General features: G+C 45.6%; 1 protein-coding gene across 4 annotated transcripts in view; it reads right to left on the bottom strand.

The window, feature by feature from the left end:
• The window catches only part of grid1b (glutamate receptor, ionotropic, delta 1b), a 410,627-nt gene that overhangs the window by 162,701 nt on the left and 228,906 nt on the right, over positions 1 to 19,020 (bottom strand). For all 4 annotated transcript variants that reach the window (XM_076759895.1, XM_076759896.1, XM_076759897.1 and 1 more), the window contains one exon: positions 16,740 to 17,024. In XM_076759895.1, coding sequence (XP_076616010.1) covers positions 16,740 to 17,024 — 285 coding nt within the window. The remainder of the gene's footprint in view (positions 1 to 16,739; positions 17,025 to 19,020) is intronic.

Genomic DNA, 19,020 nt, shown 5'->3' with positions numbered 1-19,020 from the left:
CGGTTATTAAGACTCACAGCAGCTGGAGACCAAGACGACTGACTGCTCTGACAAAGTTTTACTTTAGTTTCGTGTGCTGTGGCACATTTTTAGAGCTCAAAGCCGAGATATAAATGGCTGTGATTAGTTTCGTTGGACAAACTGGGAGAGGCTCTCTGCTCTCTGTTTACCACATTATGTCTGCATAAACTGGAAACCCGGCGTGTGTGGAGGGAGTGGGGGGTTGTTTATGAGCTGGAATCGATTTGTTATAATAATTCTGGAGCCTGACAAGGCGAGCACACACAGACTTCAGTGAATAATAGTTTTTCCTGGTTGGGGTGCAGGTGTGACAGCAAGGTGTCACAGTGGACTCCCACAGGGCCCTTCAGCATTCACACACAGCACATACATGCAAATGTATGTAAGGACAGACGGAGCGCACTTAACGAAGACAAATGGACGTTTTTCCTCGCTCTATGGCTCTCCGACATTGAAGGGTGTGGCCTTGACGTGCCCTGTATGGAAAGTGCCACAAGATAACTTTCACTGTGATCTGGAGTCATTTAAATAAAACTGACGAAAAGTTGACATTTGTCAGATTTTTTTCTCATTTTCATGTCGTCAATAATGGAAAGCCTGACAACACACACACACACACACACACACACACACACACACACACACACACACTCCAAGTCCCTGCCTAAAAATACATATTCAAAGCTCACCCACTAACACCGATGAGGGGAGAGAGAGAGAACAAGAGACCCAGCGTGCGTCATCCAGCTTTACAAGGCTTTCCTCTCTCATCACATCACATTACAGCACCGGAGCAGCCAATCAGAGAGGAGAGAGACAGACAGAGAGAGAGAGAGAGAGAGAGAGAGAGAGAGAGAGAGTCTTCCATTGCTCTACATAATAAAATGTCTTTTTAGAAAAACAAAAACAAAAGGAGAACAAGGAAAGGGAGAGGGTGAGAAAATGGAAAGAGAGTGAGAGAGCAAGGTGAGGGAGACAGAAAGATGGTGAGACAAAGAGTAGGACAGAGACAGAGACAGAGACAGAGCTGCTGTGACTGTATGGATTTCACTGAAGGGCCATTATTATTAGAAAAACTGCAGCTGTCTGTTCCAGGTACTTTTTCCACCGACATGAAGGCTTTACAGTTCAACTGTGTGCAAAAATATCTTTTAAAAACAAACAGAGTGAAGAGCAAAATCTGTAAATGGCGACATTAAAGGTGTCTGAACGTGTTGCGTAATGGATAGGTTCAACAGGTGGAGCAGGCAGAGCAGACGAGAGCCTGAAGGATGTTTCTGTGCCTGAAAAGCAGAGCATTCGTCTGGTTTCTGCTCTGTTTTTTCCACTTCATATGTTTTATTTATTTTATCTAACAGGAAACAAAAAACTCTATTTTAGGAGTGTCCTGACCACTAACAACGAGTTACTGACAAACAGCATGAAGATAGTTCGCATGTAAGGGACTTTTTGTTCCTTCAGAGACGCCGTACATTAGTGAAAAAGCAGATCTAAGAGATTCATCTGTGGGCTGAGAAGTTTAAAGTCTTTTATTTTGGCGGTCTGTCACGAGAGGTTAAAAGCAAGCGGCCGTCCTCAGGGTGCAAACGGCCGCAATTAACTGGCCGAGTGAGCTCGGACAAACCGTTGGCTGGTTTCACTGTGAGAATAAAGTCTCTGAAAACAAGGGCGCTTTGGATTTGTGGTTTTACGGCCCTTCCTCCCAGCTCTCAGGGTTCTCAGTCAGGCTCAGGAAACGCTCGTCCTTTGAGGCAGGAAGCCTGTTTGGCGGCTGACCAGCTGTTGTTTGGAGGCCTGAATGTTTTCTGAATGTGTAGCTGAGCTCCATCAGCCTGCAGAGCCTCTCACTCCTCTCTGATGTCCACATATTAACATCAAAGCTGAGTGTGGACACTAAAATGACCCTTTATGCACAGTGGAGTCTTTCACGGCGCTGTCTGTCTGTCTGTCTGTCTGTCTGTCTGTCTGCCTGCCTGTCTGTCTGTCTGTCTGTCTGTCTGTCTGTCTGCCTGCCTGTCTGTCTGTCTGTCTGTCTGTCTGTCTGCCTGCCTGCCTGCCTGCCTGCCTGCCTGTCTGCCTGCCTGTCTGTCTGTCTGTCTGCCTGTCTGTCTGTCTGTCTGCCTGCCTGTCTGTCTGACTGTCTGTCTGCCTGCCTGCCTGCCTGCCTGTCTGCCTGCCTGTCTGTGGCTCAGTACCACCGTCACTGAATAAATAAGAGATAGGCAGAGAGAGAAGCCAAGCATGAAAGCACTCTCTCCATCTCTCTGGGCTTCCTCCATCTATTCCTGTCTGCTTCCGTCATCTTGTCCCTCTCGATCTGCGTCACACCGTCGGGGAAGTGCGAGGATTCGTGGCGCTCCCCTTCAGTTTGAGAACTTCCATTACCTTAAAATTCCTACCGATCATACTTTACTGACACTTGGAAAGAAACTGCATGTTACCGATCCCACAGTGAGGTCAGAGGTCAAAACGGCATCTCTGGAGCCCAAATCAGTGCTGCCGCAATTAATAAAACGTCAAAAATGACAAACCAACACACGTTACTGAAACTCTCACCATGAGGTCCATTTAGTAGCTGTTCTGGAGCTTTCGGTCATATGGCACACTCCTCCTCATCACGCTGACTCTCAGTCTCAACAAGTACATCGAGTCCTTCCAGGCCAGCTGTCGATGAGGATCACGAAATACGATTCATTTTGGATATTTTACTCGCCAACTACAGTAAACATCCTTTAAAAAGGTCAAAACTAACTGCTATGATGTATTTTCAGCTGATCTGCTTAATCAATAAATAAACTCCTCGTTATGTGTTGACTTGACGCCATTCTCAAGGGACCTTCAGCAATCAGTGAGGAACTCAAAGATGACTCCAGAGTCCTTGCTTCTAACGCCCTCAAAGATTCCCTTTATCTCCTCACTTTTATCTCGTCAAGTCTGAGAAAACAAAGTGAGATGGTGAAAAATAGCTGCTGCACCGGTGAAAATATCCATCCTGAGCTTTTCTTGAAGATGTGAAGTGAACCTTGGACAGAGACACTTCTGAAACTGCGTCACGCTTGAAGAAAAATAGAACGACTTTTAAAAGCACTGAATCTGTCAAGGTCCTGTTTTTCTTTTCTGAGCCAGAATCATTTAATGAACCCTGAAAATCACGCTCTGACGCAGAGCTCCAACGGTTTGTTTTACGCAAGATCGACAACTCGCCAGCTCAGACGAGATGGAGTCCAAACACCTCGTGGAAAACAGGCTCAGCGAAGGTTCTGATGAAGACTGAGCTTCAGCACTGATAAACCTCACGGTGTGAAAAGAAAACCAACCAGAGAAGATGAAAAGTATTTGCACAATGATTTTGAATCAAGTAATAATTTCTACTGAGGTCAAAGGTTGCAACAGAAATCTAAGGAGGTGCAGCTCAGCTTGGTAGAGCAGTTAAATGTTGGGTTTTTTTCCATCTGTGAAACCAATAATTTCTATCAGGGTGAGAATTACGTCCATTCACCATCAACGCTGAGGCAGTTCTTTAGATCTGAATGGTCCGGAGGAGAGGAGGCTTCAACACATCAAATCACCCATTAAAGGTCAGATGTTGAGAAGTTATTTCTGCTCCTGCAACATTTTTCAGACGTTAAACCTCCATGAAATAACTTGACAAGCCTGGATTAATTACACAGAAAAGCTTTTCAGCAGCAGAACACACTGAGAGGGAACGCAACCTGTGACCTCACCTTCCCTCCTGTCAGGGTGTCACGACGCAGCCAATCAGAAGACACCTTAAGAGTCACATCAAAAGGAGAGCGAGCGAGCAGAGGACCACATACGGAGACAGCAGGTGTCCACACAACATGAGTCCGTAACACACAGGCCTGCTGATGGCCTTATTAATGATGATATAGACGGCCTGGCTTCAAACGCGCTCACTCACACACATTAAACAGACCGAACAAAGCTGAACAGGAAAGGAGACAGAAGCCACATGCATGTATGAGGACGCCGGGTTTCATCTCAAAAGGACCTTTTTCTTTGAATGTTAAAGCATTAAAATGAGGATCACTGCTGTAACCGGCTCTCTGAACTCTCAGTCATCACTTTTTAGTTGTGGTTTTATTCAAAAATGAGTGTTTAAGATTTTACTGGGTTAGATTTTATTTCTTTTCAGAGAGTTTTGGGCCTCTAAAGCAGACACAAACTCGTCTACGAGCCTGAAATGTCCAAACACTCGTCCATCTAAACAGTTGTTAAAAGTCTTTTTGTCTTATTATGATTCAAACCCACATGAATATCACATGCACGATACTACAGAGGCGTGAGGACGACTCAAACGAAGCCGTAGGTGACGTCACGCTGCACCTAACGCCTCTTTGGTTTATGACTCTGAATGATTCCTCACATCATTATGTGACTTTAAACACAGGCACACACCACGTAGCTCCACTAAGCATGAAAATAAATTAATAAATACAAACTAATACAAACTTCCTGGCTGTTTTTTTGTATGTTAAAAAACTCTTGAGTTTCTAAAACGGGGCCTGCCGACGCCTCGGAGTCAAACAGAGGAGTCGTCGTGTGTTCATTACTTCCTATCGAGGCACAACAAACAGAGCTAACGAGCTGGGAGCCAATGAGCCGTTGTCTAACAGCGTTTTGTCTTGCCTTGTGCAGCCTTAAAAATGTATGAAGCAACATGAGCTTCTCTAAGTGGCTTTCAGACCGCTTTAATCCTCTTGGAGAGTTTAGCCCAATGAGGGGTGAACAGGGGCCGTTTGACAGCCCAGTTCAATTGACGGAGAGGCATCCATTCGTTTCCTTTGTAATTAAAAGCAAATTATGGAGGCCAAGAGAAGAAGAGCCAAGTAGAGGAGGTGGGCTCCAAACAGCCGAACGCAGCAAATCACTGGATCGACTATTTAAACATACACATGATTTTGAATAGAGGAACAATTTCTACACTGAGGCTGAAGGTTGCAAAAGAAATATGAGGTTTGTTTTGTCCATGTGTGAAACCCATCATTTCCATCAGTGTGTGAGAATTCTGTCCACTCACCATCAACGCTGAGCAGTGTTTTACATGACAGTTAGTTCATGGTCTGGAGGAGGCTTTAACACAGCATTAAAGGTCAAACGGTGAGAAGTTGTTTCTGCTCCTGCAACATTTTTCAGATGTTAAACCTCCATGAACGAACTTGACAACGGCTGATTAATTGAAGTTGGTTGGATCAGCTTCACCTGCAGGAGGTGGGCCGGGCGAAATGTTTTAAATCACTGTGATGATATTAAAAGATGTAAAGTATACCACAACACCTCAAAGGAAAACACCCACACTGATGTTGAGCTAACTGGACTCTGACGCATCGCAGCGACAGCAGACTAAATCTCTAATGACTCTTTCTGTTCCCGCCACCAGCTGTGTGATTCCTTACATGTCATGTTTGTGGGTTTTCCTTAATTAGACAAACAGATCAGGACTAATGTTGTCAGCGCTGCTATATTTCACCTGGAGAGACCTCATTTCAAGGCCATGCAGACACACAACTGAGCTTGATGACACGATAACGTGTCCACGGCGAGGACGTCAAGATGGGGAAAGTACTGATGTGACAGCAGTTTGATGGGACGAAAGGACAAAGCAGCACATGCAGGTGTGTCCTTACACCTGTGTCCTGCAGGCTACAGACCAAACGCTGACTGACTCCTGAGTCCAGACTGATCTCCATTATGTATGGACATAAATTCAGCAGCAGAGAAAAACACATCAGAGATCTGAGCTCAGCTCCCCTTCCTTCCTTCCTTTTTTTGATTTCCCTTCACCTCTTTACCCCTGAATCACTCATCTGTGATTGATCTTTGCTTTTGCTCCTCACTCCTCCTCAGGGGGAGTTTAGGAGAGGCGGCTCAGAATTTACTCTTCTCAAAATACGATGAATGTATTTCTCAGGAGATGGGCGAGCGTATCGTGTAAATTACAGTTTAGAGGATTAGCGGGAGAAAATTAACATGCTGCTCCTTTCATGGGCCATTTTCTGTTCAGTCAAAGAAGGAGCAGGAGGGGGTCGGAGAGCAGGGGCTGGGGTATTAAAAGAACTCCTAATGCATAAAAAGGTATAAACTTCTGATGAACACGATGTACAGAGACCACTTTGAGTCAATTTAGTCATAATATAGGACACGAGGTACGTGAACTGAGGACACTGAGGCCATGTCGTCTGTGCTTCTTCAGGGAGTTTTTCTACACTGGAAAACTATTTTTCAGAATGGTTCCATTATTTCTGAACATGGTCCATCAAGATTCAGTGGCTGAATTAAATTCCTGGCGGTGTGGAGAGCAGCTTAAAACAGCATCCTTCATACAGGTCCACAGTTTCCTAATGATGTCCAACAAAGCTTCACGTAGAGAAATGTGTAATCTGGTCATTTGAAGAGACAACGTTCTGTTAGCTGGACTGAGTTCAGGAGCAGGTGTAGGTTCTCAGAGGAGCCGCCTTGAAAGAACTCCTCAGTTTTAATAAAATATGACAGCTCAGCACAAGAAGGCGGATAGTGAGAACACAGGTGGAGGCAGTGTCTTTGCAGGTGGAGGAGCCTCAGTCCAGATCATGACCTGAACATTTCTAAAGGCCTGATGCAGTTCAGCCGACCGAGCCAACAACACATGAACGAATCATTAAAAAGAAAAGACAAACGTCCAGCCGAGCCTGAAGGGGAGGTTCAGTCATTTACTGCTGCGCTTATTTTACGATGAATTTGAAGGACCTGACAGAGACGGATTGAAAAAGTGTCTGAAAGCCACTCAATCGAAATCTTTCTGACATTTGATTTGAGGCGTCTGCGTCGACGACTTCTTTAACTTTCTGAGGCGAATAATCCGACAAGCGCACCCACAGCAGGCAGCGACCGCTCAGGTGTGCACAGGTGTGAAAGAGTGATCTGAACCTTTCTCTCTTTTCATTTTCAATCTTCAAACAACAACTCCCACTTCATTTTTAATGTGAACAACCGAGTCAATGAATGCCTCTGAGGAGAGACTGATGGAGTGTGTGTGTGTGTGAGGAGAGACTGAAGGAGTCCAGCGCTCCTCTTCCATCTGATGGATCACATCTCGCCCTCTTCTTGTCTTTTCATTTGGCGGTTTTTCAACATTCTTCCTGTTAAAACGTGACTAAGCTCCTCCACAGACGCAGCCGATCAGTGGAACCATCCGAGCTCGTGACCTTTAACACGAAGTTGGTGGATTAATCCTTTACTTCATCTACATGAAGGTACAACTGTCAAAAGGATGAAGGTGTGCAGATCAGTTCACACACATATTTACACATTCAGCAGGCAAACAAGCTCTCGACAGAGGCAGAGACATGAGTGCACGGCGGCAGCGACGAGCCTCAGGCAGAGCTTTTCTTCACGCCGTCTGGAGCCGATCCACCTCCTCTCTCCTCCTCTGCCCTTTTCACCTCCCTCTCACTCACTCTGCTCTGCCCTCCCTCTCTTCTTTCCTCTTGGTAACTTCACCTTTTAATGCTACACACTTTAATCATTTTAATTTTAATCTGCTGTTTCCAGGCAGCCCCGTTTCGATAGGGATCTTACTACTCTCGAGAGCCATTGTTCTTCTGATCAGTCTTGTCAGTGATGAAACATTTATGAAATGTCAACAGAAGCTCACAGCTCGGTTCAGTCAGTGCAGCGGCAGAGATATCATTGCTTTGAAATCACTGAAGGGGAAAGACATTGACTGCTCAAGTTCTCTTTTCACTTGTTCATAATGGGCAGAGCAGCAGAAACACCGATACCATTTACTGGATTTAAAGGACGACGGTGTGTTATCCTGTCTATTTCTTTTTATCAACAGCGCCCTAAAGAGACCAAAGCCATCAACGAATCCATCTTATCACAACATACTGTCTTTGTCTGTGCAGCCAGTTTGTTATTAAGTTTACAGACTTCAGCGTCACGATGGGAAAAGAGTGAATGAACAGAGACTTTAAAGGATCGTTCTGCTCTTATTTCTATTCTTATTGTCGACAAAAGCCCATGAAGAGACCAAAACCAGACAAAACCAAACAACTGTCCAGTGTCAACAACAGTGTTTTCACAACAGTCATGATTTAGGTGGGCTGACACGGGCGTCAAACTGCCTCTTTAGCAGCCAAGATTGGAAAGATTTTGGACGCCACGAGGAGGACACAGAAGGTGATTTTAGGGACAAAAGACACTGAGGAAACAGGCTCGCTAGCTGTAATTTAAGATCCATCACAAATGTAGATTAATGAAGCAGCGTCACAGAATCATTCAGACGGATTCACTGAGTGTTGAGTCCGAACTGGAAAAATAAGAAGACAAATCATCATCCACACTGAAAACACTGAATCCAGCCTCGTCTTTCTGTCCCAGCAGCTTCTTATCGGTCTGTTTAAAAACCCACTTGAGGTGTGAAGGATAACACATTCTACTTCATATTTCCATCAGCCTCTCACGCACGAAAACATCTGACGTTATGAAATTGATCGAGCTCTAATGCAACTATTGAGTAACCTTCACTGAGACCGACAGTAGATAAAGTTTCTGATCGCTGATCAGCAACGAAACATCGGCAGAGTGAAGGACGGGGCGTTCCTCTGACAGCTGGACAGTCCTCTGTGTGTGTGTGTGTGTGTGTGTGTGTGTGTGTGTGTGTGTGTGTGTGTGTGTGTGTGTCTTTTAGGCTGTGGGAAAGCTTTACAAATCTAAAACCGTTACAAATTCATAATGCAAAGAATAATAACTGACTTCGTTTGCAGCTTCCTTTTACAGACGTCCCGTCACGATGGGGGTCTAGGGGGAAAGTTTTCCATTGCAATACCACAAGTGGCCACTGGGACAAATTAGCAGCAAGGCTACTAGACGGTGCTATATCCACCTCTCTGAGTACGATGGTTTCTACAGTAAACAGGTGCTCAGACCAAAATCCCTCTGTAAAATGATCATGTCGGTTATTCAATCATAGGAGGTAAACAGCAGAGACATGACTCTCAGGTTATAACCTCATGAGACGGGCTGGTCTTTGTGCAGGATGACCTGAGAGCTGAGCTGCTCTCATTGAAGTGAGTGAGGTTTGTGTTCTCATGCAGGGCTGTGCTGGTCTGAATGCAGCATTAATTACAGATGAGCTTATGGTCTTTTTAACTCCCTCTCTGTCTCTGACAAGGTCAGCTTAGGTTAACTGCCCGTGTGCGTGCGTGCGTGCGTGTGTGTGTGTGTGTGTGTGTTTCCACAGCCGCACAGACCACAGTTCATGGGCCATGGCCGGTGTGTGTTGCAGACAGACTGGCAGAGAAAGGGAGGAGAAAGAAGTGTGTGTTTGTTTACCCACAGCACACACTCCAGCCTCCGTGTCAATGTCTTTATCAGCGTTTCTCCCCAGGACGGCCTTCTGTTCCGCCTGACAGCTGCCTCTGATTGGGTGTTGATGAAAAACACCGTTTCCCAGAGCGCACCGCAGCCCGGCTGTCCACCCATGCGATCGGCCGGCCGGTGTGCGGCCAGCGTGAGATTTGGATTCTGCAGCTTTGATGTGGCTGAGTTGCCGCGTCACGCTCGGTGGAGCTACGCGCCGCGGCGGCCATATTGATACCCTCGCAGAGGAGCACAAATCAATCCTCCTCTGAGTGTGTGTGTGTGTTTGTGCAGCCGGTGATCTTCTTCTTCTTCACTTTCTTTCTCCTGCCAGTGGCGAGGATTAATATAAGTGATGTTGGTCAGTTGTTCAGCACATCTGTCAAACACTTCATGAACACTTTGGTGCGTCAAACGTTTTCCCCACTTACCCCCAGTGTTACGTACGTGGGAGGGTGTCAGGGCTCTCGCTCCTCACCCTTTCATTCCCCCTCACTCTGCCTCGTTGAATAAACTGCAATAAAATCGAGCTGAAGAAACTCAATGAGCCAAAATGCCAACAGGACATATTGACTTTTGCCAGATTTCCATGAAATCTGCTGATGGTACTTCTGGTCTCTTGAGAATGAATATTGGAGACTTTCCTGACCTCTGACCTTTCCTCAGGCATCGCCCTCAGGCCTGATTGTCACCTTTGCACACCTCACGCCTCACACTTTAGAAGGGCACACTGACTTCACTGTTTCTGTCTTCTTTAATGAGTCACTGGAGAGGTACTGAGATTAGTAAAGTTATTATTATTATTATTTTAACTGTTCCTGCCCACAGCCTTGTATTATGGGATGTAATGAGTAATCCAGCCTCTAGTGGCTGCTAAGGGAACACTGAAACACCATAAAGCAGGATAAACTGTGCTGCTCCTGTCTGTCTGTGAGGGTTTGTGTGTTGGAGGATTAAACTCAGTTACCAGTTATTTAGGTACATCAACTAAAACTGATGCAGTCTGTATGTTCACATGATTAAGAACGGTCATATCTGCGCTGCTGCTGAAGACCATGTGATGCTGCTGACAGCTTCAGAAATGATACTGAACAGATTTTGAGGTGAGGTTGTTTCCAGGTCAAGTCTGAAAAATCCAAATGAGGCGAAAAAAAAAAGTTGCCATGATGTTTGCGGTCCTGACAACAGCTCCGACCAGACAGCTGCACTTCAGCCAGGTTAGCGCTGGCCTCCAACATGGCTGCCAGTTGGGAAGTAAATTGCTCCTGTGAAGCCTCAACAGCAGCTACAGTAGCTGCTGTTGAGGCTTCTGGAGAAAATTTCCAACTGTGAATCCATTTGGCTCCTCAGATCACAGAAGGAGCTGCAGGCCGGTGGATATACCTTATAAAGCTGAAGCAGAATCTCCTTGAGGAGGTTGGCAGTAAAAGAGCGGGCAGCGAGGAGCTCTGAACACAAGCTGATTCACAGATTTACAGTGGAAAGGAGGGGAATTATTCACTTCCACTTGTTTTAAGAAAAAGAAAGAGCTACGACTAATGGATTCAAGGACTCATGAAGATGGACGATTTGCAGATTGCCAGAAAAATTCACCATTTCTCCTACTTTGTTTGTCTGGATGGAGGGATGAGGTTTCAAATCTCTCCGTCTCCCATCGCAGTGTCACGCTCAACAACATTCTGCCTCGTCTGCAGGGGTCAAGAGATAAGACTGAAGGGAATATTTGAGGGAAGGATCACGGAGAGGAGGAGAATGGCAGACGGTGGATGAGATAACACAATGAAGTGGAGGAGCAGCAAGGAGAGAAGAAAATAGAAAGACGGCGGGGGAGGCGGTTTCTCAGCAGGAGAGCCAGAGAAGAGGACGCTCTCAGAAGACAGAGTGATTATTAAAAGGCCACGGGGGAAGTAATAACCTTTATTGGCCTTTATTAACCTTTATTCAGCTCTATCACCCTTCGTAAGGTGGAAACTCCCCCGCTGCAAAGTCCAATGGAAACATCTTCTTACGATGACACATCAGAATGCAAAATACTGACCGTACAGCGCTGCTCTCTTACATCTGGGCTCGCAAACCAGGCTTTATAAGGCCTATTAAAATGTCCTAAAACTGCTTGTAAGTGAGTGTATTTGTGTGTTGAACAACATCCTCCCCGTAGATATATTATAGCCATTTTGTGCTATGAAGCAGCAAACATCTTACTTATTGCCCTCTTAAGAAATGGAGCAGGGAAGGTCGCGAGCAAGGAGGTTTTGGAAGGATGAGGGGAGGAAGGAGGCAATCCAAGGACCTCCTTTAATCATCATCACAGCCAACTGACAGTCCCGGTCGGCCCGCGCAGACTCGGCCAGACAGCCAAACCAAAAAGCCCATCTGCTTCTCGTATCCCTCAACAATGAGCCTGTAATCTGAATAAATGGCCTCTGCTCGGCTCACACTTATTACGGCTTCGCTCATCACACGGGCGAGGAGGAAGAGATGAAGATGAAGAGCGAAGAATGGGGACATGGGGGGTTAGAAGAAGGTTCGAGGAGTATTATTTCTACGCTCGCAGCACAGTCACTGCATGTGTTCTGCTGCTTATCTTTGTTTTCAGGACAGGTGAGCTGTGTAGAAATGTTATCATTATGACTGGGTGTTTATTAAATATTATTTTGAAGGGCTGTATGGGTTTAACGGAGAAACGAATGTAAAATTAACATTTTCAGTCAAAGATAAATGGATGAGAGAATATAGAAAGACAGGAATTAGAGAGGATTAGTCAACAGGAAAGCAAGAGGATCAATAATGTAGTGTGATTAGGTCCAAGGAAGATGTTTTTCTCTGGTTAGATAGAAGATAGAAGCAGATGATGACAAAAAGGCTTTGTACTGTCATGACGCACGCTAGACAGAAAACACATCTGTGACTGACAAAACCACTGCGCTCTGGCAAAAGTCAGGTGTCACACATCGATTTTCTCCTTAATCAGCTGCCAAAATGAAACTGAATCATGACACATCACCTGATTAAAATCGTCGTTCGCAGATTTTGGGGGTTTTTGGAGCAGCTGGGTCACATCATCATAAAAGAGCCTCCACAGTTCACCGACTGATTCGGCCTCCAGCTGCTGGCCGGAGCTGATTCTCAACCCTTCAAGACTGAAATCATGTTGTAAAGCCGGAGCTCTGCTGGCAGCCGCTGACAGTCCGCAGCTAACATTCAGGAGCGCGATCTGTTGTCTTTATGAGCCCATGTGACACAATTTCATCCGTTAATTCATCTCAATGTGAGCTCTGAAAATAAAAATATGCTCCAAATTGCACTGCTGAAAATCTGATATTCAGCCAAAATATCACAAGGTCACACAGAATTATCATCATCATAGAAATGTGTTAACCTTAAACTAAATTAACATGCAATAATTCCACAGATTGCCCAAAATCCACCAGAACTAAAGACTAAAATTATGTCTAAAGCTGCACACGAGGTTCAGAAATCAAGTGTTGTGTTGCTGTACAGATGGTTAACGTGCAGAGGATGAAAGGCTGCTTCAGAGAAAACACGCCGAGTCTAAAAGCATTCAGCTGGACTCACACAGACCCGGACGCTGCTTCCACTAATTGGCGAGCGGAGCGGCGGGATCACGCAGCACAGCGTGTTTCTGCCACACCAAGACAGTGAGAACATTCATTTTTTCCATTTAAAAAAACAATCCTCCACAGTCTAATCCCAATTACCTTTGAAGTGCGCACTTCAGTTGCATTTAACAATGAAATAAAAACAAAAACAGGCCCATTAAAAAGCCACTAGCTGCTGTTAAAACTGTAATATTACGGACATTACTGAACGTTCATTTGTAGCTACAGCTGACTGCTGCAGAAAGCTCAATGTTTTGACACGTCATGGCACGTCACGCTTCAGTCCCAGGGCTCAGATCTCTGAGCGTCTGTCAGTCAAATGTCACTGTGCTGGTGAGCGTGACTCAAAGCGGCTCCGTGGCTTCCCGACCGGCTCTGCGGGTGCCGGCAAAGACGAACCAGATAACCAGACTCCACCAGCGTTTCATCGTCACATTATTCTGCATCATCAGTCATATCTTCATCGTTTCCTCACAGGATCTGATGTGATCGTGCAAATCCAGCTGCCTCGTTTTTGGACGACGTGCAAAACTCTGGACAACGTTCAATGATAACACCGACGACAACATCTGCACGTGAAGACCACTGGACCATGAAGGTTCAGGAGAGAATGAGGACACATCCTAAAACTTTAACGTCCTGTTAAAAAGTAAAACCTTAAAGGCTCCAGAGTGCACTGAAGGAGCCCGGTTAACTTCACCTGCTGTTTCTTCCAGTTTACCACCAAGTTATTAACAAGAGCGAGAACATGACACCATTAACTGACAACTGTGTCGAATTACTCCAGCGTTCAAACCTCTCTGTGGTGCCAATCAACACCTTTTCAGAGTCACATGTTTTATTCCTTCCACTTCACTTACACGACGACTTGTCTTGGTGTTCCCAGCTTTTATTCCCTCTCACGTCGCTCAGCTTTGACAGACATAATGTTATCAGCTGCTGTGATCCTCCACGGTCCGGTCCATTTGTTCACCTCCTGCGGTCACATGGTGGTGTTTCCTGTGGGAGTCTCTGCTGGTCTGAGCCAGATCAGGGGTTCACTCTCAGCCCTCGTCGCTCCGCCTGACGCTGTATCTGTGCTGAGAAGCAGCTGCTCTGCTTTTATGACCCATTTATTCACTGATGTTTGCGTGGATAACAGGAGACACAGAAACGGTGACGTCCTCTCCAGTTAACAGCGGAGTCTGATAGAGGAAACACTTTGCCTGATTGGAAACACCGATTCTTTTATTCTCCTTATTAAAATTCATCCTGTGATTGTAGAGGCTCATGCACATCTTCAGTTTCTTGAGAGGTGCGTGGGAGGAAACGTCCACAGGCAAGAGAGGAAAGAACTCCCGCACACTTTCCTTTTGCAGAGATACAGAGTCTCTAATATTCTAATAGTTCCCTTTCCTCTTGCCAATAAAGTTCTCTCTATATCTGCAATCAGTCAACTGCAGCTATAGCTGGCCTGGAAACAGCAACAATGACCGAGCCGCTGCAACATTACAAAGAGAGCAAACAAAGAACAGCACACAATAATGAAAACATCAAGGGTGCAACATCTTCACAGAGGCTCAGGTAATATGTTTGTTTAATAGTACAGCGCTTTGCTGAGATATGGAAGCTATAAAGAGACTCGCACACTGAAAAGATGACGGTTACATCGCTGAAAGCTGCTCAGCCTTTGTTCCTCACATGGAAAGTGAAGGCAGGTTTATATTGAACATCAGTCTCACTGCGTAGTAATATTACTCGTAGTAATTATGTTGTGTTATTTTGTCGCCTCACAGACAAGAAGTGAAGGTTCAAAAGCTCACAAAGGCTGCAGCTGACCCATCATTCAGGGCTGGTCTGTAGAGCCAGACCATTAAATCCACCAGACCTGATCACACATATATTGGTATCAGTGTACGTGTAACCCAGCATCAGTACTGGTGTGTTGAATTGGGAGGTGGGCAGGATGTAAAGGAGGCTAGAACAAAGAAAAATCCCATCCGTCAGTGAAGAAACAGTTTTCTATTTTGTCTTAGCTGCTATTAGCTGCACAGATGCGTTTACAGCCGACTGTTAACGGACATTTTTACAGGCTCAGGATGTGATGAAGAGACAGAAACGTCCTCCTCTGCAGCCTCACGGTCGTCCTTCGCTCTTAATGTCCACTGAGCCACTGGTTTGTTATTAAAGGATTCAGATCCTGGCCTGAAGCAGCTGATGCACTTACTCTAAATCACTCTGGATAAGAGTATCTGAGAGGCTAAATGCCTGCATCTGTCTATATCCTTATTTTGTAATTGCCACCATCCTGTATTGATTACGCTCAAAAATCCATTGAGCCTAATGTGATTTCATTAAGATACAGTCCAAGTAAGCCATTCCAAACAAATAGAGAAGACAGGCGAGTCGATCTCTGAAGTTTTGCTGCAACATCCGGTCGCGGAAACCTTTCCAAAGCCACAAAACACTGAAAATCATTGAGGCAGCCCGATGCTGGTCCTAATGCTTTTTCAGTTATTTGTCTTCATGTAGGCTGTGTGCGCTGACAACATCAGGTAAACGTAAAGAACAGCTGACATCTCCAACAGCAGTAAACAAATATGTCACATGAGCAGTGCTGCAGAGCCTCTGCACTGCTTCAGGTTTAAGTACGTGGTTACAGATGTGCAGATGGGGCCTGGAAATTAAAGTCAGACAAAAACTGGCAGAGACACAGAAACTCCTGCTTTAGCTGAAGATTACAAGCCTGTTTTGAAGAGCGACTCAGCATCTAATCAGGTCGATGTTGACATTTGGAGGTGACTTTCAGAGCTGATCAATGTGCTTCAGCTGACTAACTAATGATCGAGCCTGAAAACTAATGTTAGCAGTTTGTGATTCGTCCCTGGATGTTTGCTCGGTCACAAGTTAAACTGCAACAATAAATGTGTCTCTTACAGATGAGAAGAGACATTAGCTAAGAAGCTAACGTGGGTGTTTTGCTTTGAACGAACATCTGAGGCTCTCTTTGTGCTGTCAGGCGACTGTCTGGCCATTAGTCAGTGTCACCATCAGCCAAAGACAGAATGATGATGGTTATTGCTTCATGCAAAGAGGCTTATAATCAAATGTCTTGATTGGTTATGTGCAAAGAGGCCTCCTGTGCACACAGAGAGAGAGCAGCTGAATTCTGACAGGTATACAGGATGTGGGACAGGTATATCATGAAACACAAAAACACAAATTATAGAGCAGCTGTCATTACCAGAGGTAGAAATACCAGCATTTTACCACCCGAAGAGCAAACCTGCATGAGCTGGAGTGTTTCTTTGCTTCATTTCTGTCTAAAAGAGCAGGTGAGTCATAAAAAGGTTGTGGCGCCCTGCTGTGGTGCTTGGTCTTATACAGAACGTTAAAGTAACCTCACTGCTGAAACCCAAAGAAGACACAGGCATCCCACGGAGTTCAAATACCAGGAAGAAGAGCCAAACTGTGCTGCATCATCCCAACACCAAGGAAAGCCATGTCATCAACAGCTGGAAGAAAGAACTTCCAAAGTGTTCCAGACTACGATCCAAAGAAACTCTTCACCTCCAGACTCACAGCCACACAGAACATTTCAGTGGAATTTTCGCCCTCCAAGACCAATTTTCAACAGCTAATCGCTGAATTTTCATCAACAAAAACAATCCAATACTCCACAATTCACAAGTTTGACGCCAAGAAAATCTGTTTCCTCAATCCAGCACAGCAACTGCAAACCTGTCGATCACTCACCATACTCGATGTCGTAGAACACGATGAACTTCTGCCAGCGCAGCTCCTCCACCAGAGTCAGCATGACGTCGTTGAGGCGGACCGGCGGCCTGGCAGCCAGCGTGTAGCGCTGCCCGCCGGGGCTCGGGTTGAACTGGCAGGCGGTCCGTGGCGATCCCTCGCTGTTCCTCTGGATGTACAGGTGTGGGATGTGCATGGCGTCCGTCAGGGACTGCAGTGCGCTGGCTGACGCGCAGCCCGTTGAGGTAACCAACGCCAATATGCCCTGGTTCATCAGCTCGCAGGCTGGAGGGGTGAGAATAAAGGGAAATACGTATGAAATGTGGACAAAATTATACAAATTGGAACAAACACATGACAGAGACAGAGATGCTGTGAAAGAAGCAGAAATTCTGAAGCACAGATACAAATCAAAGCAGCCAAGGACGAACGTCAAAGGCTGCACAGAGTCCTATCGAAGCCCAGCTCTGATGTTAAACGGTGTGCTGACCTCCCATTGCTGCGCTGTCATAAATCGAAAGAACAGTGGGACAGGTGAAAGCATTGTTTATCCCTGCCCCGACCGTCTGTTGAACTACACCTGTGCTGTCTCTGAATCCACAGCAGAGCAGATACTCGGATGATTAAACAGGCCGCATATCCAGTCCGCTGAGGTTAAACTAAAGGTTGAACTTAGTCTGACCTGAGTAGGCTGAATGCCAGATTCACCTGAAGCATGCTGAGTTATCCAGCTTCAATGTCTGTGGAGAAAAACTACAAACCGTCCGGAATCAAACGTTCCCACACACGCAGAAGGTGGATGCCGTAAGCAGAATCGTGTCTAAATCTGAACATGTTTACATCATGTTTTCAAGAGGAAAACGTTCTATTAAGCAGCCCTGTGCATGAGGTCCTTCAGGGTCCAGACCAACCACCCTCTTTACCTGCACCCCACCCCCTGAAAAGCTTCCCTCCAAAGAAAAAGCTAGCTAGCACTGTTTGGCTAACACAAGTGTGTGACATCTCTGCTAACTGATAGTCAATAGATCAGCATTGGCCAAAATAAGCAGCCTCTACTGTCAGCAAATGTCTGTTCCAGAGAAGCAGCCATTAGCTTGCTAACAAAATGCACTTATGCTAACATTTTGCCAGCACATATTCCCAAGGCCAATGCAAAGCTAAAGCGAGTTAAAGAGGCAAAAACACAAATATTACACAGACTGCCAGTAAGCACGTGTAAAAACAGACAAAAGAATCACCTGATAACAGATTATTTTCATACATCCAACAGCAGTCGTCAGTGGCAGCATGTGTTAGCTTAGCAGACAAACAAACCACCTGTATCTTCATCATACATCTCTCCCCTTTACCCTCAGCAGCATGTTTCAACTGCCTGTTTAAAAATCAAACTCCGGCTTCAGTTAATGACAAAGGTCGTTTCCCTTCAGTCCTCTTCACCAGGACCGAAGCAGTTCTTCGACCTTTGCTGCTAACTCAAGAGATCTGAGCATTTTCCTCTCTTAGGCCTCTTCGCCACCATCCTCCCATGGCCCTGTGTGCTCCACAAAATATACAAGCTGCCACGTTTCTGAACACAAGATCCAGTCTCAGATATGGTGGCTATCTCCTGAGGGACTGTTTCCTAAATCTACTGCCATCCTCCACTTCCTCGCTGCCTGGAGCTGCCCGACGTGCTCACAAACATTTGGGATATGGACTCTTCACCTCTGGGAGCAAAATCCAATCGTGGGTACCTCTTGAGTGTTTTCACTTTGGTGTGTCTCCAGGTACAGTGCCCTTGAACATGGCTTGTTTTACAGCCTGGCAGAATGAAGCCAGGCATGATGCCAGGATTTCAGTTTGGGCCTTTTTAATCACTGAAGTGAGGCCTGTTTGCCTTCGTTTGACGGTTTCTAACAGGTGGTCTCACTGCAACAGAAATGACCGATATCCTGCTGTGAAAAGTGACTCGTGAATCTGCCTGTGACGATTTTCAAACCTTTTTCTGAAACATTTTCAATGCCGAGCGTATTATTTACCCACGACAATATGTATTCCTTACAAGCAGCTCTCATGGGTATACTGCTCCAATATGAAACATGCCATCCGATCTATCATGGCTGCTGTGGATCGTGTAGACCAGGACACCCATCCGGAACAATGACAGTCTAATTCTATTTAAAAACCTGATAAATGTTGTCTTTTGTGGGAGGTCCCAGGCCTGAGGAGCATGTGTGCTCCTCACTTATCCACTGACTGATGCTGGGCAGATCTAATCAGGGGTTGCAGCTGACATGGATGT

This window comes from Chaetodon auriga, chromosome 20, assembly GCF_051107435.1.
Source record: "Chaetodon auriga isolate fChaAug3 chromosome 20, fChaAug3.hap1, whole genome shotgun sequence".
Classification (NCBI taxonomy): domain Eukaryota; kingdom Metazoa; phylum Chordata; class Actinopteri; order Chaetodontiformes; family Chaetodontidae; genus Chaetodon; species Chaetodon auriga.
This window is presented reverse-complemented; position numbering and strand designations above follow the sequence as displayed.